The 25557-nt window shown below is 42.4% G+C and overlaps 2 protein-coding genes across 6 annotated transcripts; both read left to right on the top strand.

Annotated features, from left to right (window-relative positions):
• The first annotated feature begins 283 nt into the window (after window positions 1-283).
• Window positions 284-5214, top strand: TCF21 (transcription factor 21). Its single transcript, XM_077352377.1, has 2 exons — window positions 284-847; window positions 3277-5214. The coding sequence occupies exons 1-2, from the start codon at window positions 398-400 to the stop codon at window positions 3364-3366; spliced, it is 540 nt and encodes a 179-aa protein (XP_077208492.1). The 5' UTR covers window positions 284-397; the 3' UTR covers window positions 3367-5214.
• A 7307-nt stretch (window positions 5215-12521) lies between these two features.
• On the top strand, window positions 12522-24478 carry TBPL1 (TATA-box binding protein like 1). 5 transcript variants are annotated; one of them, XM_077352335.1, is made up of 7 exons: window positions 12522-12817; window positions 17309-17496; window positions 20454-20536; window positions 20604-20694; window positions 22134-22237; window positions 22326-22420; window positions 23937-24478. In XM_077352335.1, the coding sequence occupies exons 2-7, from the start codon at window positions 17362-17364 to the stop codon at window positions 24014-24016; spliced, it is 588 nt and encodes a 195-aa protein (XP_077208450.1). In that variant the 5' UTR covers window positions 12522-12817; window positions 17309-17361; the 3' UTR covers window positions 24017-24478. The 5 variants fall into 5 exon arrangements, with proteins under 5 accessions (XP_077208450.1, XP_077208443.1, XP_077208478.1 ...); XM_077352328.1 differs by having other exon boundaries at window positions 12524-12724; XM_077352363.1 differs by having other exon boundaries at window positions 12530-12724; window positions 20631-20694.
• Window positions 24479-25557: the final 1079 nt, after the last annotated feature.

The following is a 25557-nucleotide window of genomic DNA, read 5'->3' as shown; positions in this document are numbered from 1 at the left end:
TAATGAAAAGCGGCTCGTCGTCGTCGTCCTTCAGGCTGCAAGCCGCCTCCTTCAGTGGCACGTGTAGACTTGCCCTCGGTTGGGGCACCCCGCTTCCAGCCCGGAGAAGGCACAGGGCCAGCGGGGGAGCACAGCGCGAAGGGTGACTCTCGTGCCCCCGTGTCCCTGCCGCCCAACGTGCCGGAGGGGAAGCCGCGGGGAGCCGCCTCTGCAAAGCCCCTCCCCGGGGCTCCTGCCGGCCCCTCCTCCCCCCCCCCCCCCCCATAAATGCCGCCCGTGTCCTCCTCGCCGAGTTCCTGCCGGCTCGCTCGCTCTGTCCGAGCTGCGGAGGGGACCCCGCGGTGGGCTCGCTCGCCCTCCTGCCTCCCCGCCCCGCCGGGGGCCGCCAGGCGGGACCATGTCCACGGGCTCCCTGAGCGATGCAGAAGACCTGGCCGAGGGGGAGATGCTGGACGGCGAGGCTCTCAAGGGGGACGCCCGCTCGCCGCCCGCCGCCCGCCGCCCGGGCCCAGAGGAGGGCGCCCTGGCCTCGCCGGCCAAGGCGCGCGGGGCGGCTGCGGCGGGGGGCAAGAGGAGGAAGGGGCCGGGCAAGAAGAGCCCCGTGAGCGGCGCCGGCCAGGAGGGCAAGCAGGTCCAAAGGAACGCGGCCAACGCCCGGGAGCGGGCTCGCATGCGCGTGCTGAGCAAAGCCTTCTCCCGCCTCAAGACCACCTTGCCCTGGGTGCCGCCGGACACCAAGCTCTCCAAGCTGGACACCCTCCGCTTGGCCTCCAGCTACATCGCCCACCTCAGGCAGATCCTGGCCAGCGACAAGTACGAGAACGGCTACATCCACCCCGTCAACCTGGTAAGGCGGGCAGAAGGCGAGGGGCCGGCCGGGCATACCTCGCAGGGCGCTCGTAGCGAGCAAAGAGGGACGCGGAGCCGGAATTCCGTGGGAGGAGAGGCGGAACAAACGCTGCGTCGTGCACTGCCAGTGTGCTTTTGCAGCGGGGTTTTCCCGGGCGAAGCAGGCCACGGGGAAATGCAGGGACCGTGCCTGAGTCAACGTGTGCCGGCCGGGCGGGCGGGGGAGACCAGGCACCGCTCGGGCTCGTTGCTTCTCCGGGGACTCGGCGGATGAGCGGCGAGCAGGGAAGAGGGGACGGAGTTGGGGAGTCCGACGCGGGGTCGCCGAAGCGCGGAGATTTCCCCCGACGGTGGGCCGGGGAGGGAGGCCCCGTGGGCTGTGCCGCCGCCCAGAAATGTGGTGGGAAAGGCGACGGTGCGGGGTTGCTGACCGATGACGCTCCGCTGGGATTAATTCGGAGCCACTGCGACTTGTGTAATTTGAAGTCCTTGTAAACATGCATTTAAAGGAGGGGGGGGGATACAGTTTTGATTTGGTCATTCCCGTGCTCGATCCACGTTTAAAGCGGTCGCGAAGAGCTGTCGATTGTCCCCGCGGATCGCAAATCCGGGCAGAACGCTTGAGAAGCTTCGGGGTTGCCAATGGAGCGGGCGCCGTAGCCCTTTTCACACGCAGGGTTGGGGGTCCTCATCCAAAGATGCTCGGTGCATTGAGGCCAGCCTCCCTCGTTATTAGCCACGTATTGTACCTCTGCCTGAAGTTCAACATGCAGTTTTAGAAACAGAGCAAACGAATCCAAAATCAGTCAAGGGCTCCCAGACGTTCTTTTATGCCGTCAAAATCCATTTGTTGTTATAGCTGTACGGGAAGGAGTTTGTGTGTGCGTGTGTGTGGCAATTTACACACAATCTCGCCCAACGGAAACGAAGCCAATATTTCATAACTTTATCCGTGTCAGCGACTGAGGGATTAGTGGCTTGCAGGTAGTCTGCACTGCGGTGCACCATTGCTGGTTAGCCGCACAGGATGCCACTCAAATCAGTACTATAAGACAAAATTTAATTTTATGTCTTTGCGGGGGGGGGGGGGGGGTGCCCATAACATCTCAAGCATCCAGCGCTGATAATCAGTACACAACTCCAGTTAGTAGCAGCCAAAAGGGTTAAACAGATATATATAGTTCAATAAGTGACAGTGTGAGTTTACTTCTCCTGCTTTTTCATTTAAATCAAATACTTATTTTTTCTTTCATTTAAACAATTAAGTTTCTTAAGAAGGAAGTGGGGCCAGCCTGGGGCCAGCCAGCAATCTGGGTGGGACCCTTGTCTTTTCTTTGCTATTATTGTTATAGTTAATAACTGTACTTAAAGCCATTAATTCCACAAATACCAATAATACCATTGCCAATATATGGATTATTATTATTATTCTTCATTTACTGATTTATTAAATTGATTTATGATTAATTAGAAAATACCAGAAAATTGAAAATAAACACGATATGCCTATCTTTTCTCTTTTTTGTGTGATATAAACTAGGGCAACAATGATCATTGTTAATGTAAAAATATTGTTTTATTACATCATGTAACTTATTATAAATAAGTGACTTCTCTATTAATAGAGCAATATATTGACTGAGCATATTTTTGAAATAATCTTTTTTATAATTTTTAACAATATGTAATAATTGGGCTGCTTTTCCTTTAAAGACAAAATTAAATTGATATAATGGAATTTTTCAATTATAGAATTGTAAGCTTGGTGCAATCATCTGAAAGTCTTGACTGCAACAGAGCAAAAATCCAAAGTACTCAATATGAGAAACTGGATCTCCTGACTGAAGCACATTTAGAAACAGATAAAACTGTTATCGTTTTCAAAACAAAGCCACAGTGGAGAGGAGCCGTGCTTTGACATTGCCCAGTTGAGCCTGGACAGTTTTTGGTTTTTGTAATCAGTCTGACACAGTCTACCTTTTGTGACTTGTGCTAATTACGTTTAGGAAAACATTATCGTTTCTTTCAAATGTGACTCATAGTGGCATCTAGGATGAATAAAGCCTGGCCCAACACCTTGAGGATTACAGAGAAATATGATGGAAAGGGAGAGAAAGAAAGAAAAGAGGCAGAAAAATGCTTTTGTTCAGTGAAACATTTTAAGATTGCATGTTGACTCTGTGCAACACGGTGGAGCCATTTTAAACCTGGCTACACTCAGTAGCTGAGACTGTCCAGCCTAACCACTTCTTCTTATTGTTTAAAAAGAACACCTGGGTAGTCTGTGAAATTCTGGCAGTTGGTTCTGCTTTATCATAGTTCAAGTGCTACACCATTTGAAATATACTGATCTCTGGTTGTTTCCCCCCCCCCCACCTCTCCCGCCTCCCCCTTTCCCTTGTACTTTGTTTTTCTCCCTGGCTATAGACATGGCCCTTTATGGTTGCTGGCAAACCAGAGAGTGAGCTGAAAGAAGCAGTGAACACAACTCGGTTGTGTGGTCCGACAGCATCCTGACCCTGGATTTTCAAGCATGTGAATGCAGTCTCCCAGGTCTACGTGCTGGTGTGTGTGTATACGTGTGTAAGTATGAATGGAAGGAATGAAACAGAGTCAACGTTTTCTCACCATGAAAGAACAGTAAAGCTGAAAAGAAGACCAAATGCACCGTACAAAACCCAGATTTGGCACCCTGAGGAACATGTATTTAATGTCATTAACTTGTATATATTTGAACATCCCGCAATAAGGCCTTGCTGGTTCAAGTGCTGTTCTCTGGATTTGTCCAGACTTTGCCACTCTGTGCCTTTTTGTCCTCTACCTTGTGAAAGACAGTGATTCCTAGAATCGATGCTGATAATCACATCTCTCTAAAAGAATTACGTTAAAAGATACATTATGGATCTATTTTATTCATATAGGTTTTGCTATATTTTTTTGTGAATTAAGAGAAACCCTTAACAGGAACGAACAGTAAAACACAATTTTTAAAGAGGATTTTGTTGCTGAAAGACTATGCTGATTCACCTACAAGCAAGTTAAAATGAAATCATCATGATGCCAAACCAGTTGACCTCATATTATGAAATGTTTATTTTCTTAATTAAAGAGAGGTAGATTACATTCTTTTGGGGGATATTGGGTAGTATGGAAGAATAAAACAACAGTGGTTGCCAACATCTTCCCCAAGAAAGAAAGAAAAGTTTGAAATGCGAAGTTTCATTGAGAACTGGACAGCCTGTAAAGTTAGCAGACTAATCTATAAGCTGCCTAATGCAGAATAATTGTATTTTGGAGTATCTTCACATTTGATACTAAGAATGCCTTTTACAGTCTAATAATTACAAACACTATTAATATGGCATTAGAAGCCCATGAAAAGCAACTTTAAGTAGTCTGTACATATTTATTTAAATTGTTTAAACCATTTATTTTCTGCTTTTCTGGCCTCAATCCAGAATCAATTAAAATGAACATGAATCACTGAGGGCCAATGTAAGACAACCGACAGCACAGCAGCAGAAAGATAAGAGGGAGGGAAGAAGCTGCTTTTCAGTATGGAACATCCTGTCTAAATGCTGGTAATGCTGGAGAGATAACTGAATTGAACTGGATAGAAGGCCCCATATCTTTCTATGACACTAATGTAATAAGTTGTTTCTAGGATTATTTTACTCCCATCTGAAATTATCCTAGTGATTTCAGTAAATCCTACAGCCATATTAGTATGGAGATTTGGAGTGCTGGTTTGAATTGCTTCACTGGGATTTATGTTCTGGCCTTAAATATCTCTACTGGAACATAGGCTTCATTTTCAGTGGAATATATGTTCATGTATAATGTTTAGATCAGACATTAGTGGTAAATAAATCCGACTGAATTCAGTTTATATTCCAGTGTATTGGTTTAGCTGAGCTGTGGATCTGGCTTTTTATGAGTTTTCTTGCTGCTTGTAAAACCAAATATAAAATGCTGTATTATATATGTTGTACATGATTTAAACACACTAAGAAGAGCTATATGCAATGATATTTTGGGTCCAAGGAGGATGTAATCAACGACAGCAATTTATTAAGTCAGTAAGTTATTGCTAAATAGCGACTCTGTTATCTATGATATCAGATAGCAGCCTTCTGTGTCAACATTAAACAAGGAGGTGGGCTTGGTGTCCACTTGAGTATGTTTGAGCACTTTCTGGAAGTACTGCAAAATCTACCTGTTTGGATTGGTTTTTGAAACGACTAAATTAGGAAAGGATGGATACATTTCAGTGCATTTGATAAAAATGTTAATTGTTTTGTTTATGCTTGCCCTTCATTTGAGATATGAGATTGGGCAAGCAATAAATCTAAATTATAAACAAAATTTTGTTTTATTTAGCAATGTACTATATTATATACACCCATACATAAACACTGCTTGCATGCTGCATACATAGAAACATTCCTGTTTGCCACTTAACAGTCATTTTATCCTCGGATGAGAATCAGTGAAGTATGTAAAAGAGAAGGGTCCTGTCCATGGTTTTTTCCTGACCATGGTGATTCATTTTGTTGTCTGATGGGGAGCTGACTTACAAAGTAGGCTTTGCATCACACATTTGGGACAAGAGGCACAACAGTATTCCACTCTCAGAATCCTCTAGCCCTAAGGATGGGTTAAATTATTTATCACAGTTTTATCTGTGTTATGGAAGGACACTTTATTCTTTCTGATATGTAAATGCCTTCATTCAGCAAGTTTATTAATTCATTTTTGCCCTACCTTTCTGTGTGAAATACTCCAGGTATCTTAACAGTTAAAAGCAGTACAGTAATGCAAGCCGTATAACTGTAGTGCGATATAAGTTTATGGCCACTAGTTTATTGTAAATCCACTGTCACTAAAAGTCTAGCAATAAAGTCAGAATGGTGTTGTTGTTGTGAAGATAATTGGAAAGGGGGGGGGGAACACAAAGCTTCTTGGAAAGGAAGAACTATGTCATTATATTGCATCTCCTCCAAGGACCTTAGGGTAGCATGCATGGTTCTTTTCCACCACTTATTCTCACAACAATCCCCAGATTACATTAAGAGAAAAATCATCCACAATTACATGCGGTTTTGAATCCTGATTTCTCTAATCCAATATATTAACCAGTAGTCCAGAGTGCCTTTCTTTGTGTATTACTGCTTTTTAATATAATATATAAGCAATGCTTAATTTCTTAAAAGATTCTGGGACTCAAATTTATCTGCAAGTCATGACCTCAAATATTTCCCCCTAATCCTAGAACAGTAGCTGTAACATTCTTTTGTGCATGCTCAAAAGCATGTTTTTCTTTATTTTTTGTCATGTACACCAGTGCTGAGCCCTTGAAATTAAAACAGGTTTTGGGCCAAGCCATGAATTAGGTGTGAGTTAAATTCTGTTCAGCCTACCAGTGGCAAAAATATCTCACACAATAGTATTATATGGTGATGGAGTCCAGGGCAGTACCTAGAGAGAATTTGAGCAAGGTAGGATGATGTGATTATTTTAATGGGAAGATTCCCCTCCATAGTCCAGCCTTATGGTGCCTTGGCTTCTTAATTTAAACATCTTTCTTTCTATTGATCTGATTTGTTACTTTGTGTGAGATTAAACTGAGAGATAAACAGAAAGCACTGGGCTCTTTCCCCTGAACCAGCTCAGTCCAGAGGCAGCTGATGCGCCAGATCCCAGAGAACTGTTTAATGTTTCAAGGTTATGACCGCACTGTTTACAAGATGTCTTCAGTTATTTATACTGTTATTACCAGCAGAGGGGCTTTAAATTTCCATCTCAATTGCTCTTTCAATATAGATTTTTTTTTGTTCTGTTCAATTGGGTACCCAGGTATTTTATTGCATTTTTGCTTTTGGAAAATTGGGGGCTGTGAGAGAGCACAGAATAACAGTTCCGCAGAAGAAATCCCTGTTAAAAGGAAAGTCTTACTTGGAACAGCACCAAATTAAATTTAAGTTATGCAAATAAATAGAGGAAATTTGTTAAAGACATGGTAATGTCTGTGGGGGGATTGATATGCATAAAGTCACTTAGCAGAGATTAAAACAATAAAAAGTCTTGTGGCCTTTTAAAGACTAACAAATTTATTCCAGCATAAGATGGTATGGGGCAGAACATACATCATTAGTTCTATTAATACAGTAGATGTAAGTACCCTGGGTGCAGGGGTTTTTTTTTGGGGGGGGGAGTTGCAACAGTTCAGCAGTTCAGTAGTGGTATGTATCTTACAATATTATGCAGATTTGATCAGTAGAATGATACAAGGTACTCCCAGCCAGCAGCCTCTGGTGATGAATTGTAATATAATGTAAATAAACAGCTAAAGAAGGGTAATTACTTATGGAGCTAGAGTTAAAAATTCTTGTTGAGACCACATTCCATAGTTTCAGATTCACTAAATCCAATGTGTTGCTCCCTGCGGAAATTTGTTATCCTAAGTGGGGATTCTAAGTGGAACCTATGAACTTAACAATAGTTGTTACTCTGATTGTATTATGGCAAAGATGATGAATGTAATAGAATACACATCTGGTTGCTGGTTGGTAAAAAAGTAACCCTTGTACCTTGTGCTAACTAATCCAGAATTGCTGGTATATCCTGCTTCTCTGTTCATGAATACAGATACAAAACTGGACTTCCAGGTGCTTATATATCACTGCATGGTTAAAGGGTGTCACTAGATAAAGTAATCTTCTGTATATATCCTGATTTTCAGGGTCTTTTAAAGTAATTCTCAGTGAACTCTTACTTCCTCGGAAGTGTGCTTCGAGCTGCAGCTTTAGCAGCCCAATCCTAGACATGCATATATTCAATGTTTACAAAATGGTCTCTAGAACTACTGAAGGAGAAGACAAACTACAAACAATAAAAACATTCAGAAGTGCACTTGCTGCATTCTAGTCACACACACACACACCCAGCTGAGATCACAGAAAACTGGGTCCAATTATCTCATAAAATTATTTTGTAAACACAAATATATGGCATCCTATATTTTATATCTAGGCAGTTTTCAAAATCGTAAATACATTCACTGAGACTCTAAGGCTTCTTTCCATTGCACAAATGACCTCCAACCACAGGAGCTGAATTTCAAAGAATGCAGCAGTGAAACAGGGATATTGGAAAATCCTGTTCTGAAAATAGAATTTTGTTAGATTGGCATATGTGGATTCATGCAATACTACAAAAATAACAATGTTCTAAACTACATTAGATGTGATTATTTAAAATATGTTTTATTGTGTGTTAAACATCATTTGATTTTTTTGTGTTCCATTTTAGAGGAAGACAGTGCCATGAGATTATGCTAATAATGATAGCCTTAACAGTTCCCAAAAGGTTGGAAATTACTGGTTTAGAGGCAAACATGGAGCTATCAAAAACTAAAAGTAAAATGGGTTTAAACTATAAAATCCTGTGTTGATTCAAAGTCTGTGAATCTACACAGAGAGAAATTATGGAAAGCAGTGTGATACAGTGGTTGATGTGTCAGAGTAGTACACGAGAGACTTAGGTTCCGATCTCCACTCTGCTGTGTAGCTTGCTTGGTGACCTTGTGGCAGTTACCTCCGCCTAATGTAATTTACAGGGTGGTTGTTTTGAAGCCAAAGTGGAGAACCTGAGCTCACTGGAGAAAGGGTGGGACAAAAATGTTCCTAATAGTTTACAGGAACACTTCTTCAAACAAGTGACTTGATTTACAAGAATGCTGGAAAAGTAAAAGGCAGATAATGTTCCTAGATCCTGAACTATGAACCTACAAAGAAAAAAAACCCACTCAGGATTGAAGGTTTAACTTTCCAACAGGAGTTCTGGGATTTTCCTTAACAAATAAATCAGGCTAAAGCTAAGGTTGATATTTATGTATAAGTAGTGCCTGGCTAGTTAATTATTTGGGTTGCAATATTTCAGACTTATGAAGGTCTATTCCAACACAACACATGTGGCCAGGACACAATCATACTGCAAGTGCAAATTTCAAGGCTTTTAATTATTGGGAAATTCTCCTACAGTGATGGATTATCTTTTAAAAATTAATTTGCCTGAATGTTTGATAATACCTATTGCTGCCGTTATTGTTCATTTATTTATATATTCAAAGCACTGCACAATAAAGTAATTTAAAATATTTTAAAGATATAAAATGTTAGCAAGAAAAATTCTCATAGATTTATACATGACAGCAGGAGGGTAGAGAACTCCACTATTAATGTCCTCTGAGTTCTCAGCAACCAGACAAAGATATTGGTGATCTCCTGGAGTTTCTATAGCCTTTACATGGGCTGCGATTGGCTGCCGACCACAATGGGGAAGGCTTAGAATACTGGCTGAGCTCTACATGCTCATCACTGTCCAATTCTATACTTGGACTGAGGTTACACTGATGTGTTTTGGTACAGACATTCAGATATGCTAATATCTCTTTCACTTATAACAGCATATATTCCACTGATGCTGTATACAGGCATATGGTTTAGTTCTAAACCTTCAGAGATGAGGTTTAGGATTGTGCTGTTAGTGTAGAACAACACATACATGTATGTAGCCTATGTGTCATTTTCACCGAAAGCATCAATGCTCACTCATTAACCACTGAAGTAAAATGAATGACACACGTTTGCCCCACATTTCGTACACAATGGCCAATGGTTAAATGGGTAAACAGTGGCATCATGTTATGTGTTTTCCTTTACTGAATAGTACAGGAGATAGTAGGAGAATCCACATCAGTGCTTTAAAGTCTTGTCAAGTATTAGCCATAATGTGAAATTCCTGCCTCAGGTTCTAACTGTAAGGAACACATGAAAATCAATAGTGAAGGACAAGACAGAGCTCTCCATGCTTTTTTAATTGATTCTGATAATCACATAGGTTTCATATCTGAAGCAAGTAACCAAATGTCCCGTCACGCTTCTTCAGGAGCGAAGTTTGTTTTTCTTTAACAAATGCTGGGTTTGCACGTGCAGTGCCCCTTTCTGATTTGAAAATACTGTGAATGATTACGCTTGTACTTTCGCAAATGTATGTGCAAAAGCGGCTACTTGGCTACCTGTGAGAGCACCGTTGAGCAATATAAATGAATGCTTGTGATAAAAAGCTATAATCTATGAGTTACAACTTCATAAGAAATTTACTGGTGGAGTAAACAGTTTTTTAAAAGTCTGTGTAGTGAAATTCTCTATAATGTGAAACTAGCAGGGGTGAGGGAATACCCAAAAGTATACAAAAATTGATTGAATTCTGGGGGCTGTAACCCAATTTGTCTCCATCCTCTGCCCAGTAATTCAAAATAGATAACTAGAATAGCTTCCCGACAGGGATTTTGCCTTGAATGAAATGCTGCATAGTCTGCAGCTTCTAGACAACTAAGTACAGTTTGTGGGGTTCCCAGGGTTTTAGACTGTGAGCCAAACTACACATTTGTTCTTTTTTTTAATTCAGAAAGTTCAGGGAATTGATTTTAAAAAATAAGGAAAGCATAACTGGGCTCACCACTGCACAAGGAGAAGGGCTCCTGCTTCCCCTCCCCAAGACTAAAACAGCACGTTTCCCATTTTTGCTGCTCCAAATGAACATCAAGCTGTGAAGGGAGAAAGGAAGGCTTTTCAGGATGCAGGGAAGGCTGGTTTAATAGTTGATGCCTTGGCACTTCTGCACAAATGCAACAGATGGCAGGTGCAGCAGTGAGCAGCATGGTGGCATCTCTGCTTGCCTCCGCCAGCACTGGATTAACCAGGGCACCAAAGAAGGGGGGGGCTTTTATTATTATTATTATTGTTATTATTATTATTATTATTAATTAGATTTATTTCCCGCCACTCCCCGTAGGCTCGTGGCGGGTCACAACAGACCTATCCCCATTAAAATACCCATTAAAAGACTTTAAAACAATCCCAACATGGCGGAACTTATCATTCCCACCCCTGCTATCAGAGTGGCAGGGAGGGTGGGGAGGAGATGCTAGGTCCGGGGGGGGGGGGGAGAATGTTGGCACTCATTCGCTGACCCCGGCCTCAACCAAAAACCTGGCGGAAGAGCTCCATCTTGCAGGCCCTGCGGAAAGCTGGTAAATCCTGCACCCGGGCGCTCATTCCACCAGGTAGGGGCCAGGACCGAACAGGCCCTGGCCCTGGTCGAGGGCTTGTTTATACTGCTTACTGTGTTGAATTAGTGTTAAATACATTTTTAAAGTTTATATTTAATATAATTGTAGGGTCCGGATTGGAAGAAAACTGCATTTTCAACCTCTTATTTCACCTTTAGCACTTATTAAGTCCTAATGTTGTCAGTTAATCAATGGAAAGGACCAAGGGGCACCATTTGTTGGGCTGTGCTTACAGCATCAATTGGCCTTAATACAGGCCTGACTTCCACCCTGCTTACTGCACCTTCCAAATTAGGGGCATTTTTTCAGTTCGGTTTGGAGAAAGCCTAGAAAAGATTATCTCTGATTAGCTTCATGTATTTGAGTCCTTTGCTTCCAAGTTAATAGTCTATTTCTGTCATCGACCACAAGGTGGCAGCCCTTGGGAAATCGAGTTGTGTGTTAACCTTCAGTTTAAAGATTCTATTGAACAAAAAGTTCCATGTCAAAAAGAACAATGCTGCATGTATTTTGCTGTAAAATAGCCCATTGTTTTAAGGTAACCCGAAGTGAAAAGAAACCAAATCTACCTGTATGTCATTCTTTTGCTTAATGCTGTTTACTATGGCAAATCAGGGACTGAAAAATTAGAAATCTCATTTCACCCCTGCTTAATCTGCTTTTAAGTAAAGAGGGTGGAAGTTTCTCTCTCCAGATGTGAGATGTAAACTTGCTTTAAGAAAATGAAAACGCCAAAATTCGTTACTTACAAAAAACTAGAGATTGATAAATGCATCTTGTAATCTGGAAGCACAGATGTGCCTTACTCGAAATCCTCCATCAGAATTTTCAAGACCAAATACTATTTACACACCTGTATCAACACGTCGGGTCTCGGGGTCATCTGGGGGAAGCTTTGCTAAGACATGCCTTCTTAAGTTTGATTGGTGGGGACCTTACTTTACCTAAGGGTCTTTGCAGCTGCAGTTACCAAGCTGTTCATTACCGCCCTAGAATTTTCTGAAAACTGACTTCAGGTTCAATTTTCAAAAATTCTAGGCATCCAAAAGGTTTTAGACCACCCATCTAGCTACTGCAGAAACACTATTTCGATTGCCTGCAGATTCCTTTCTGTTGAACGAGTCCAGCAAAACTGTCCTATTCTGGATATGTATGTGCGTGTGGGGCGTGCCTTAGGCTTTTAGAGACACATGCACGGAAACATTTAATAACGGCTTCCAAGGCGATGTGCACCAAGAGCTGGGTTGCGCGGTGGTTGTGAAAGTAAGTGCCCAATCGCGATATCGAGCCAGACAGCTCGCCAACTTCTTCCTAGGATGCTTCCCTGCACGATGAAGAAGCCGCCATTCCTTTCAATGCACTCGGGGGGGACCCCTATGCGGCGTGGAACGGGAACCTCAGGACCCCTGCATGACGGCGGACCCGAGTAGAGGCATCAGCTCCGCTCGCGCCCAGTTCCGCCCCGTGGCCACGCCTCCAGCGGGCCACGCCAGCCTCCGCGTCCCTTGCCCTCAAGGCGGAAGTACATGGTGCCCAGCGAGAACATCCGGCTGCCGCTCTAGGCGGCGGCGACGGGATTGCGTCTATGGTGTCCGCGCGCTTTGTGATGTTTTATTGTGTCGCGGAGATCGGGGCGGCCTGGAGACCCGGAACAGTAACAGGAGGAGCAGGAGGCGGCGGCGGCGAGTCGCGCAGCAACCGGGTCGCGCGGGGGTGGGGGCGTGAGCCCGCTGGAACCCGGTGAGGAGGAGGAGAAGGAGGACCCAGGCGGAGTCAGCCGTTGGGCGGCTCCGTCATAACGGTCTCGGCACTCGCCGCCGCTCCGCGCGCTGGGTGAGGGACGGGTCGGGGGGGGAGAGGAGAGGAGACCCCCGCCCGGGGTGGACTCTGTTCTCCCGCGCCTGTGGCCGGGAAGGCGCTCAGGCCCTCCGGCTGGGAACGAAGGTCCGAGCGGTGCCTCTGGACGCATAATCGCCCCGTGCTCAAAATTGTGCGCCTCGTTTTAGGCACAATAAGAGGCTCGCTCCTCTCCCTCCCCTCCTCCTCCGCTTTCTCCTCCTGGCACCGGTTTGCTTCCACGCACAGAATGCCAATGCCACCAGCGACGCTCTTAGGGAAAGGAAGGGAAGGACGGGGGGGGGGGGGAAGGTGGGTCGGTCACCAGCCTCGTCTACTTTCTTCCTCCGCACCCACGGAGGCCCGTTTCCTGGCAACCACAGAGACGTCGGCTGTGTGTAATTTATGAATAACGGCCTGCTCTTTCAGTGCCAACCCATTTTTTATATATTTGTAGTTGTTAAAAATAGATAGAAGAAGAACAGAACAAGCAAGTCCCTGGGTAAATTAAATGCTACTTTAGTCTAATTGTGTTGTAAATCTGCATGATCAAGACTGGATAACAGATCAGTTAATCAATTTGTGTTTTCAGTAGAGTTCAAGCAATCTTTGTTTTAAAGAAAAGGAATTTGTATTTTGGGGATTATTGAATTTTGTCATCTCTTCTGAAATGATCCACTGTATGAAAATCACAGTTTATGTATCGTTGAAATTATAGTCGAGTGGTGCTTAGTTTTTGCCGAAGTATTCCATGGGTTTAGAGGTTTTTCTAAAAGAAAGATGAGGGTTTGGGTTTATAACTGCCTTGACCAAGACTCTGGAGAGGAGGCATAGGTATGGTATTGTTGCACCTGTAGCTGCAGCTACCTATATATAACCTTAACTTTAAAGCCATGTCTGCTGTCTTCCAGTTCTATAAGATGTGTGATCTACTCATATTACATTAAAATTAATCATTTAAAAATGACTGGAGCATCCAGTACATGCAATAGTCTTTGTTAATGAGCTGATGCCAAGTACTTCAACTTAACTGGAGTGTTGATCTTTGCTGTCCGCCACTGGGCCACAAGTTTTAGATAATTTCAGAGGTTGCCTACCAGCCCCCTCCCCCCTAAAGGATCACTTTTGTCATTGGTTTCTGTGGCTTGATATCTGTTAAGGCCTGTTTTTCTATACATTTTTAAATGCACAGCAGAATGAAGTTTAATTTATGTTTACAAGCTTGTAAGTCCGTGAGTGCACAATGTAATATCTTTAGTGAGCATTTCTTAGCTAATAGATAGGTACACTGGGATCTCTGCTTTCCTGGCCTTCTTGGTAGAATTCACAGTGCTGCTGACTTCAGAAAGGTTCTTTGCAGGGTAGATAAAAGGAAGGAAGAGTGCAAAGAAGAAAGAGGAAATGGTTGGCTGACTGTGAACAAGGGTGAAACAGAAGACAGAACAAGATAGAATGAGCGGGAAGGCTGATGGCTCATCTGTTTAAAATTCTGTACAATTTAAATGAAAATGACATTATAGCCAGGCTATCTGTATATGGTATGAAATCTACACATAGTGGGATTATAGTGTTACATCTGAATTAGAACACAATTTAAGAGAGGCTTATCTTGTGAGTATAAAACTCATAGACCTGATCCATTTATTCTTTACTGCTCAAAATGTTCACAGAACTGTGAAATATTTTGGGAACTTAGCATAACTTTGAGCAAACTGCCATGAATAAAATATTTTACTGACATCTCTGCATTTTTTATAGGAGCCACTATGATTTAACGTGGATTACTTTTAGTGTTCTTTGTCTTGTTTCTCTCCTTTGTGCAAATGAGTATAGGGTGCATAAGGCCAAAAGAGCAAGGGAAATAAGTTCCTTGCCGTTTTCAATTAACACTTTAAATTGTGCAGTTATTTATTCACTTTATTATTGGATTCAAGGCGGATTACACAGAGTGAGTCATTACAACTGATAGATGGGTCATTCCATAAACAATGTAATAGATTTACGGTTGTAGAATTTGTTTGCTTTACACACACACACTAAACATTGTGAAGTTTGGATATATTCTTAACAATGCTTCCATTGGATACATTTTGGTTGTGTTCTTAGTTGTTTTTTTGGGGGGGCGGTTTGGCAATAGCACCATTTCTTGAGCATATCAGTCCTTGATGTGTGCTGTGTTCTGAAAAAAATGAGTGGTATATGCTGCTTACCAAAATGGACTACCCTGGTTACTGTCAAAACTAGTTGATCACTTCCCCATGCCCAGAGTGTATAGTCTTTCTAAATGATGCAATAGTACGACTTCTACAAGTAAAACACCATATAGTACATAGCCTATTTTTTAGTTCTACTTTGCAAATAATTCTTCAAAAGCTACTTGCCCTGAAATATTTTAATAGACTTTGGCCTGTCATCTGTGATATTTTAATAGACTGTGATATTTTGATAGCCAGAATATATTAAGTCTCCCAGTTCACAAGGTTATTTTTTGCAATTTGCTTAAGCAAATTTCACTCATTGCCAATGAGTGACTATTTACTAGCTTGCTTTGAATGTATCGGTGGTAGCACTATTAAAATTGAAAACATTGTTTCAAAACTAGTTATGTTCACAAGGCAAGGAATGTCAGTCAGAAAATATTGTTCCACAATTTTAAAATATCCAAGTATTGGATGTCTTATTTGAAATGAAGTCCTGCTAACTTAAAGCCATCAATAGAAACATTATTCTTTGACTGAAGTTCACCTGCCACTGATTTTCAGAAGAAGTTGAGAATTTTGATCACATCCCCCAGTGGGAAATCAGGATAAAGAACTTTTTGCTCTGTCCTCTAGCTGTCAGACTGGGTTGCAAACTGGAATCTGTGAACTATTTTTGGAGGTTTTTGAAGAATCAGAGGAATATTCTGCGTTTCTCTTTTTGAACTTAATAGAAGGCGATAACTTTTTCACTTGCATTATCATTGTAACGATGTGGTGACTTGCCATGTATGCATGTAGCAGTCGTAGAGAATCCTGTTGATAAGATGAAGGGAAATGGCCAATATTTTAAAACTATGTGTGAGCAGAAGTAATTTAATTATTCCTTGCTTGCTGTCATTAAACTGCCATAATACAGTAAACCCATTTTTTATTATGGCAGGACTCGTGATTAATCAGATGTTCTCAATAATCATGCTTATTTCTCTTTCCTGCCCCTTCTGAGAGAAATCCACCCCATTCTACTTGAAATATCATGGCAAAAGCCCCTATACCTGGTTGGGACCCTTTTCTCTGAGCCAGAGTCCTGTTCAATATGCAGACTAGCTGCCCAGGAACTCTTTGGCAAAGCTGGCTTCCAGCAGCTGGATGTATGCTGAGGTGAGAAGGAGATACCTGAGAGTGATGTGATCTGGAAGTACCAGTTGTCAGTAGCCCAGCAACAGGAGAGGGGAGTGCATGGGGGCTGAGGGAGAAGAGCTTGCCCTCTGGGTGCTACTGGTTAACAGAGCATTCTGGATAATCAAATGCTGGATGATAGTTATCACTGTAATACCCACAAGAAACAGTGCTGTAATCTGAGGAATATTGGTAGATGTCATCCATTCCCAGAAGAACATCATGCTCTCCTGGTTAATATGCTTCAGTTCCTCCTGTGTAGTGCAGTCATGACGTATCCCTGAACTTCACACCATCAGCTATTAACATACTTCAGCTGGTTCCAAAAGCAATGACACAGTTCCTTCAGCACAGAGGGACAAGAATAAATATCAATTCACAGCTTTATTTAAATGTTTATATTCCAGTTTTCTTTGTGACTCTTCTTGTAGGAGTTCTCTGTGGCTTGTGAAGCTCATTATGGTGAAATTAATGCCTCACATTAATTGGAAGCAGACTCATGAAGAACTTACTCAGGCTGCTGTTTTTCTGCTTTGTAACATTCTGCGGGCTCCTTCAACCAGGACCTTAAGTCACAGCTGTGTCCCTCAGCCTGACTGCGCCTTAGAGCAAGTTCCTTTGCTTCAGGGACTAATCCTTTTTCAGGGACTTGTTATTGTCTACAGACTCTCAGAAACACAGACTGTAACAAATGTTTATCTACACTTAGCTAAGTATGGAAAATATGGCTTTTCTAACCATAGAGTACCAAAGGAGCTTTAATACCATGCAAGACACAACTGCTCATGTGCACAATTTGTTCTTTAGAAAACTCTAAAAGGGAATGAAGTATACTAGAAGGTAACAGTGCTTGTAAAGCTGAAGCCCAATCTCATTAATTTTATTAACTTTATAGCAATTAGATGACACAATACCTTGGACCCAAAATATGCTTATACTAAAATTCATTTGACAGAAGTTTCACTTGAGGTTCAAAGATGTATGTGATTAATCCCAATTTTTGCCATTGCAGTGTGGGGTTGGTATAGTCATTCTGCTTTTCAAAGGATATTGTCTTCTATGTTATGTTTTTCTAGGCAATTCTTTGACCTTTATTCCTTTTCTTTTCCAGGATGTGATCTTTCATGGTGACGTGCTGGAAGTCTGAGTTTTAAATTAACTCCAATGGATGCAGAGAGTGATGTTGCATTGGACATTTTAATCACAAATGTAGTATGTGTCTTCCGAACAAGATGTCATTTAAACTTGCGAAAGATTGCTTTAGAAGGAGCAAATGTAATATACAAGCGTGATGTTGGGGTAAGTGATTTATTACAACATTTGGAGTTAAATATCAATTAAATGAGACCCTGCTATGATTGTTATACCTTGAATCAAACTTGAAAGGGTCTCAGTTAATTACTTTCAGTATTCCACAATTAAGAATAGGATATCAGCCTGTCGATCTCCAATGCTTTATTTCCTTTGCTATGTTTTCCCTCTGAATTAAACCCAAAAAAATGGTGAACAATATAAAATCAGCTTGTTATTTCAGTTTGGTCCTTGTATCTGTCAAAAAACTTTAAAGGTAAAGGTAAAGGTATCCCCTGTGCAAGCACCGAGTCATGTCTGACCCTTGGGGTGACGCCCTCCAGCGTTTTCTTGGCAGACTCAATACGGGGTGATTTGCCAGTGCCTTCCCCAGTCATTACCGTTTACCCCCAAGCAAGCTGGGTACTCATTTTACCGACCTCGGAAGGATGGAAGGCTGAGTCAACCTTGAGCCGGCTGCTGGGATTGAACTCCCAGCCTCATGGGCAAAGTTTTCAGACGGCTGCCTTACCACTCTGCGCCACAAGAGGCTCATGTCAAACAACTTTATTAAGCTATATATGTTAATTTGCTGCTCACTCTCTATATGCATGGATTCGTGACTTCAGTTTTAATGTATGTGAGAAGTGTGCTTGCATGTGAAAGCTTATACCATAAATAAAACTGGGTCATAAAGGTGCCACTGGACTAAAACTTTTTTGGGCTGCTCCAGACCGATGCTACCCACCTGAATCTATCTTTTGCTTTATTTTAAAATGTTTAAACCGCTCCTGTGGAGCAGTATAAATAAAAGGCTAAGAGGTAAAGGGGAGGAAAAAGGGTGGCCTTTGTCTGTGATAAAAACTCGGCACTCAAGGGCCAAGTGGCCAATAGGGAGCCACGCACAGCATGGCTCCCCATTGGCTACTTGGCCCGTCTTTGGCTGAGTGCTCCAGTGAGTCGGCCGTCCGCAGAGTCAGCCATCCTCGCCTCTGCGCTCCCACCAAGGTAAGTCCTGGCCCCCGGGAAAGCGCCACCGGCCACCTAGGGACCTTGGCTGGGGGGGCTGCCCAGGGAGGGGGGTGGCGCCACAGGCCCACACCCCAGGAAAGAAGCAGGGTCGCCTCGTCAAAGACGCGGCGGCCCTGCTTCCTTCCCTCCACCAAGCTATGGGACTTGCGCAGGGAGGAGCTCGCCACAAGTCAGCAGGCCTGCCACGTCCATGCGGCAGCCGCTGCTGATGCGGCTGCCTGGCCCCACGAGGGCCACGGGCGCATGTGCGCCCGCCTCCATCAGAACCCTTCTTGGCATGCCGCCGCACGTCGCTGCGCCCGCCCACCCTTCTCCCCAGCCCTGCAAAGGCCTGAGCCCCAGGACTTGCCTGGCCGCAACCCACCAGCCCCGCCGTGTCCACACCGCGGTCCTGTTCCGCTGACGCTGTGCCCACCTGCACAGCCTTCTCCCCTGGCCCTGCAAAGGGCCGTGCCCTGGGACTTGCCTGGGGAGGGGCCTGGCTGCAACCCGCCAGCCCCGCTGCGTCCACACTGCGGCCCTGATCTGGTGCCACCGCTGACGCTGCGCCTGCCCGCACAGCATTCTCCCCCGGCCTACACATGCCCAGTTTTTACAAATGGGCTTTTTTACTAGTCATTTAAATAATACATCTGTTCCACATAATATATTTCTAGTACGACCTTGAAGGAGGAACATGTCTCATGGCTTAAGTGCCACTCAGTGTTTAACACCCACTCAGTGTGGCTGGCCTGCTCCTGAGTGCCTCCTCCTCCAAATGGCTTGCCTGTTTGTCCAGTGGCCAGCCAATTGCCTTCCGTCCCCCACCCCTGACCACCCCCTCCTCTTTCCACTTCCCTCCGAGGCTCAGAGTCACCAGATTCCTGCTGCATGATAGCTGCCCCTGCCGGTGAGTTCCCTTCCCAGGGGTCTCCAGCCTGCAGCCTTTCCAGGTCTTGAGGGGAGGGAGAGGCCATTCACAGAGTTCTTCCACCCCAGTTCTCCAATCTAGTACCCATTGTATTCCTGAATGCAACGGGCTTGTCTCATAGTTATATATATATATATGCAGAAAACTTGCTGACGTACACAGCATGTTGGTAAGATTCAAAGGAAGGAACTCAAAAGTTGAGCTCAACAATAAAATTAATGTAAAACTTGTTAATTATTTATTATAGTGCACAGTTAAAAACAGAATAAAAACATCTTAAAAACTATACCGAACTAACAACACATAGGACCAAACGCGTTTCGACCCTTCCGGGTCTTCCTCACACTATATAGCACTCTTTATAACATGTAGCTGAATGGTTGAGTGGGGACTGTAACTTATGGCTCCAACCAATATGTATAAATTATATGCTTTTTGGAGACCAATTCCTATGTTATGTCCCTAAAGTCACCACTCTTCGCTATCATTAAGTTCTGTACTCAGCGTGTATTCTCATGTGCGTCAGAAAAAGCTAATTGTCAGTGTCCTTAGTTTAATTATAAATATCCTTGCCTGGGGGTGATTCATCATTTGACATAATTCTTTGTGTTACTTTGGTTGCTTAAACAGTAAGTATTCTGTGCTTAATCAAACCTGCCCTTAGAATCATAGAATCGGAAGGGGCCATACAGGCCATCTAGTCCAACCCCCTGCTCAACGCAGGATCAGCCCTAAGCATCCAAGAAAAGTGTGTATCCAACCTTTGCTTAAAGACTGCCAGTGAGGGGGCAAAGCCAAAAAGAAAGTATAGTAGCCTTAATATTTCAGACAAGCATTTGATTCACTTAAGTTATGACTGCTTGTCTGGAAAGAGAAAGTGTGGTAAGATGTTTCGCATAGCATTAACTTGAACATAACAATAGATGTCTATGAACTTCAGTCCTATGATGGTGATATTAAGACTGCTTTTACATTAGAAAATTCTCAGTCTGAAATCTCAATCTGAATATTTTTATTATTTCAGAAAGTATTAATGAAACTTAGGAAGCCCAGAATTACAGCAACAATTTGGTCCTCAGGGAAAGTAATTTGCACAGGGGCTACAAGGTATATTTCACCTTTATTATTACTTCTTTCTTCTTGAATTTGAACAGGTCTGTAACTTTCTAACCAGTTGTTCATTTATTTTTTTCAACTCTAGCGAAGAAGAAGCTAAATTTGGTGCCAGACGATTAGCCCGTAGTCTGCAAAAACTAGGTTTTCAGGTAATTATTCACTGACATAAAATTAGAAGTCTTATTGTTAGGTATCTCTTATGCTTTCATGTAGAGAATTTTTGCTTTAATAAATTTTCTTCCAGCAAACATGCTGATTAATTTCACTGCTGAAGATCCCTCCAGGAAACCACAAAGATAATGAAGAGGAAGAGGAGAGATTCTTCCAGTGTGCGAGTGTTGATCCAGACTGCTTTCAATTCACTGATGACAGCAGTTTTATGAAGCTGCTATAAAGCAACATACCAATATTGGCTGAAGTGCCCCCAGCTTGTGCCATGGCAAAAAAACATTGTGGGAGGTGCTGTTTGTTAAATTGACTTAAGGGGACTTGGATTGTTTCCAGTATTGCAGCAAATGACTTGACAAATCTAGAAGGGGTGACTGGTTTCTATGATCAAGGTGAATTGCTGCATGTGTGCTATTTTTCAGACTATATTTTGTTTTTTGTCTTGGATTCTTGCTAGTTAGTACAGAAAAACATTGCTTTGTAGCCAATGGTGCACTAACAAAAGGCTATAGCAGCAGGATTTAGGATTGATTCCAAATACCAACCCCTGTGGTTTTTCCCTAAAAATGATATTGTTTAATGAGAAATTGGAATCCACGTGTTATTTGCAGCATGTCATAGGTGTGGAATTTGATATTCCTATTTTGATTCAGTTTTCAAATAACTTTAATGGAGCTCCTTATCTGAGCTTGCATTGAGAAACTGAGTGCAGTCAGTAGAAATTAATGAAAATAGTACCTGGTGGGCATGCAGATTTGTGACACATATTTCCCGTATTTTTTTTCCCCAACAAAGACCTTGCAACCTGGCTTTAGTTAGTTAATTGTCCTGATGAATTAATTGTAGATAGGAGACTTTTCTCCCTGCTTTGGACTTCCAGGCAACAACTAACAAGTGCAGGCTATTACTGTTATCTTAATAGGCATCCTTAAAACAGAAACAACAGGAGATAAAAGTAACCCTCCATACCAATCTGTCCTGTTCAGATTGCAGGAACCTTTTGTGAAACACCGGCTCAGTTCCTCATTTGCTTTGTTGCTTGTGCCTGCTCAAGGGCAAACTGTTTTAAAAGAAACCTATTAGGAACCATAGGACAAATCCTATCAAAGTTCCCGTTATCTAGTGGCTGTTGCCATTACCTTCTCTACCACTGAAATCAGTGATACTTACTCAATCTTGGATGGGCTGTACCTAAAGCTTGTGCCACGAAACCTATCATGATTTTATTTTTTATTAAGTAGTTTTTTTATTTAAAGAAAAACAAGAAAAAAAATACTATATATTATATGCTAAGCCTATCAGGGTTTTAGAAAGTCAGATTTTATTCAGTATTAGGTGGCTTTTTATATAATAAAGCAAAACATGTAAGCAATTCATCTTCAGGTTGGATATCTAACAGTTCCTCTTGTTCTTTCCTTAGGTTATTTTTACAGATTTTAAAGTTGTCAATGTTTTAGCAGTATGCAACATGCCCTTTGAAATCAGATTGCCAGAATTCACAAAAAATAACAGGCCTCATGCTAGGTATAGTATAAATCCTCTCTCATGTTTTGTATTCCATGTAGGTTCTTTTACTGTTTTTAGTGAGTGCTGCATTTTTCTTACTTCCTAGTTATGAACCTGAGCTTCATCCTGCTGTGTGCTACAGAATAAAATCTCTCAGAGCTACATTACAGATTTTTTCAACAGGAAGTATCACAGTTACAGGTATTTACTTTTTCAAAAGCAACTTTGTGTGGGAGTTTATATAATTAAATGCTTTTATAAAAGAAGGCATCAGCGTATGTTGGGTTTCTTCTTTAAAATGGTAACTATTTCCTTATGAATGATGCCCATCTGGCTCTGACAAGAACTGCAACAGTAAATAGAAGTTTAATAGATAAGAAACAACTGAAAATGTTTTATGGTCAGTGGGTGGGATGAATGACCGCATTTGCAAGTGAATCCCACAAGCTTACACCCAAGTACTTTGACTGAAGATGATTTCCACTTACTACAGTCCACAAAAGCGTTTATTATTGGTGTGGAAACACATCTCCTGGTGCGCCCCCTGAAACGGAAATGGACATGACATCCGTTGCCCTGCCCCAGGAAGCGTGCCAGTAGATGGCAGCTGGAGAGTCTTGGAATTGGAGCCCTGCTCACTGTGCTGCTGCTTATCTTCCGAGGCCGTTCCTGCCCTCAGGAGAACGGGGACTCCTTGGAAGATTGGCAGTGGCTGGTGAGTCCTCGCACTGAGCTTGGCTTGCTGCGCTGCCAGTCTTCCAAGGCTGTTCTCACCCACAGGAGAGCAGGGACAACCTCAGAAGATGGGCAGCAGCTGACAAGGCCTAGCGCTGAGCCCGACTCACTGATCCATTGCCACTGCCCATCTTCCATGGCTGCTTCCCCCCTCAGGAGAGTGGTGACAGCTTCGGAAGGTGGGTGGTGGGGATAGTGCAGCCAGCAGGACTCGGTACCAGCCGTCAGCAGCCCCCGCCTCAGCCATTATGTGGAATGCATTATGTGGAATGCTCAGAATCCCGTTGTCATATAATTTATTTTACTTAGATTAGGTTGTGACTTGCATTTATAGTTGTCAGTGACTACTTGGGAATATCCCAGGCCACTCCTTTTAAAATGCAAAGTGGGAGGCAGCCCTTGGAAAAGAAAACATAATTGTACTAATTGGGGGTCCCAGTGTTATATGGACCATGTCCACTATTGCTTGGTTTCTGTTGGATAAGTTGAAGATCAGCCAAGGAAGTGGTAGAGTGAGGTATGCCATATTGGGAATGGCATGAATGAATGCCAGTATGCCCTGGATGGATTCACTGCTTCAGCTAGTGTTACTTAAAATAGTTCCAACAAAATTGAATTCTCTCCCCAGGGAGATTTGTTTGCCCTGTCAACTGTCTTTTGCCAATCAGTGAAGACTTTTCTGTTCTGTTTTGCATCCCCCCCCCTGCTAACTCTCCCCATTTATGTGTATAGTTGTTTCATTTCTAATGGTTTGTATATCTGCATTTTAAAATTTGTTCTAATGTTTTACAGTTCACTGCTTGGGGAACCCTGAACTGGGTGGAAAAGCAGCATAAAAATGCTATAAATAGTCAATTTTTAGAATTACGGTGAGGGTTTGGATCATCACTGAACTCAAATATAGCCTTGATGATGGGAGTAGGGTTTTTGCTTTCTTGTGTAACCTGATTCTTTCTCATGTTCTGTTTTTATTTACCCCCAGGACCAAATGTAAAGGCTGTTGCCACTGCAGTGGAACAGATCTATCCATTTGTGTTTGAAAGCAGGAAAGAAATTTTATAACTTGCCACTTCGTGGTTAGGCAACCTAACCAAGCACCTTCTATAAGACTGCTGCACATTGGACTTAAAGCAAAAACAGGAGGGTGGGGGTGGGGAAAGGACAACTGGACCAACACAACTGAGGAGGTGCAAGCATTTGGCCGCAGTGAGAAACTCCAGTCCTTTTCAGATTTTGTTTTGAACAGTGCTGTATTGTAAAAACAAAAGTTTACAAGAGATGAAATTGCTGCTTTTTACAAGACATTCTATTTATTTCTGCAGTAATTTCTGTGTGTTCATAAGCAGAATTTGTCATGATATGCACTAACTTTGGAAACACTTCTTTAGTTTAAGCTTGTGTTTTATTTGTGAATAGTCTTTTACATTTTTGTACGCTGACTGTTGGGCACCAAAGAAGCTGTAGACATTACCCTTTTTCACCTGAGTAACGTGCACAAATAAAGGCCTGCAAAATCTCTCTTCATACTTGTTCCGTTACATTCCTTCTTCCTTTTCTATTAACCATTGTATATTGGCAAAGTAGCTTTAGAATTCTGTATGTGTAATCTTTTGCTTATTTTGTTCCAGTTCTAGTGTGTATGTAAAGTGATCGGTAGCAGACGAGACTGAAACTGGCAGATGCTTAAATTCCAAAGGCAAAATTTGGCTTGCTGTATTTTTTTCTTGTAACTAAATGCAGAATTTAGAAGATTGCCTTCCTGCCTTGTTAAATGAGAATGTACTCTGCGTCATAACGGACTATAGTGAAGAATGTTATCAATGAAGAGAGAAGCTTTCATTCTGAAGCACTTGTGGTTGTAAAATAAGCTATCTCTGTCTGCATTCCAGATGCTAGTTTTGGTTTTGGTTTTTAAGCCATGCTATGACCTACTTACACTGGCTGACCTTAATGTTCAGGAAAGACCGTCTTTTGCATTTGTTCAATCTTAATCTTCTCCTAAACAACTGTCTACATATTTGCCAAATGTTATTATAGTACTGTTATACAGTTAGAAAAAAATCGCTAACAAGCACGAAAGCTTGGCTTTGGCACGTAGACTGAAATGCCAATATTGAATTTCTCAATTCCTTTGCATCTGGAAAAGATGAGACGTAAATCATACTGAAAGTGCTATCCTTGCCATCTACAATAAATGTGTAAAATTGCACCTATGTCTCTTTCACGTATCTAAGCCTCAGGAAGGGGACTGCATGTGTGTATAAATGCTGCAAGTGACATGCATCCAGGTCCTGGTTTTGCACTTCACTCTGAAATCTGCTCAGTTGAGCAAAGTAAATAAAATCTTGGTGAAAGCATAGTATTTTTTTTCTGAGGTGCTGTATATCTTTACAAAATATGGTGGAAATGCTATAATTGCCTAGATGGAATAAGCAGAACACCACTGCTGATCCCAACCTATAAATCCTATTAAAAAACACATCCCAGGAGAAAGGTTTGTACCTCATGTTTTTCTTTCCAAACCATCAAGTCCCAGAAGTCCCATTCAACACCAGTTGTTTCTTTTTCATGTTTATTACCAAAGTTGTTTAGATCACGTTATA

The sequence above is a fragment of the Paroedura picta genome, chromosome 1 (assembly GCF_049243985.1).
Source record: "Paroedura picta isolate Pp20150507F chromosome 1, Ppicta_v3.0, whole genome shotgun sequence".
NCBI classification, from domain to species: domain Eukaryota; kingdom Metazoa; phylum Chordata; class Lepidosauria; order Squamata; family Gekkonidae; genus Paroedura; species Paroedura picta.
This window is presented reverse-complemented; position numbering and strand designations above follow the sequence as displayed.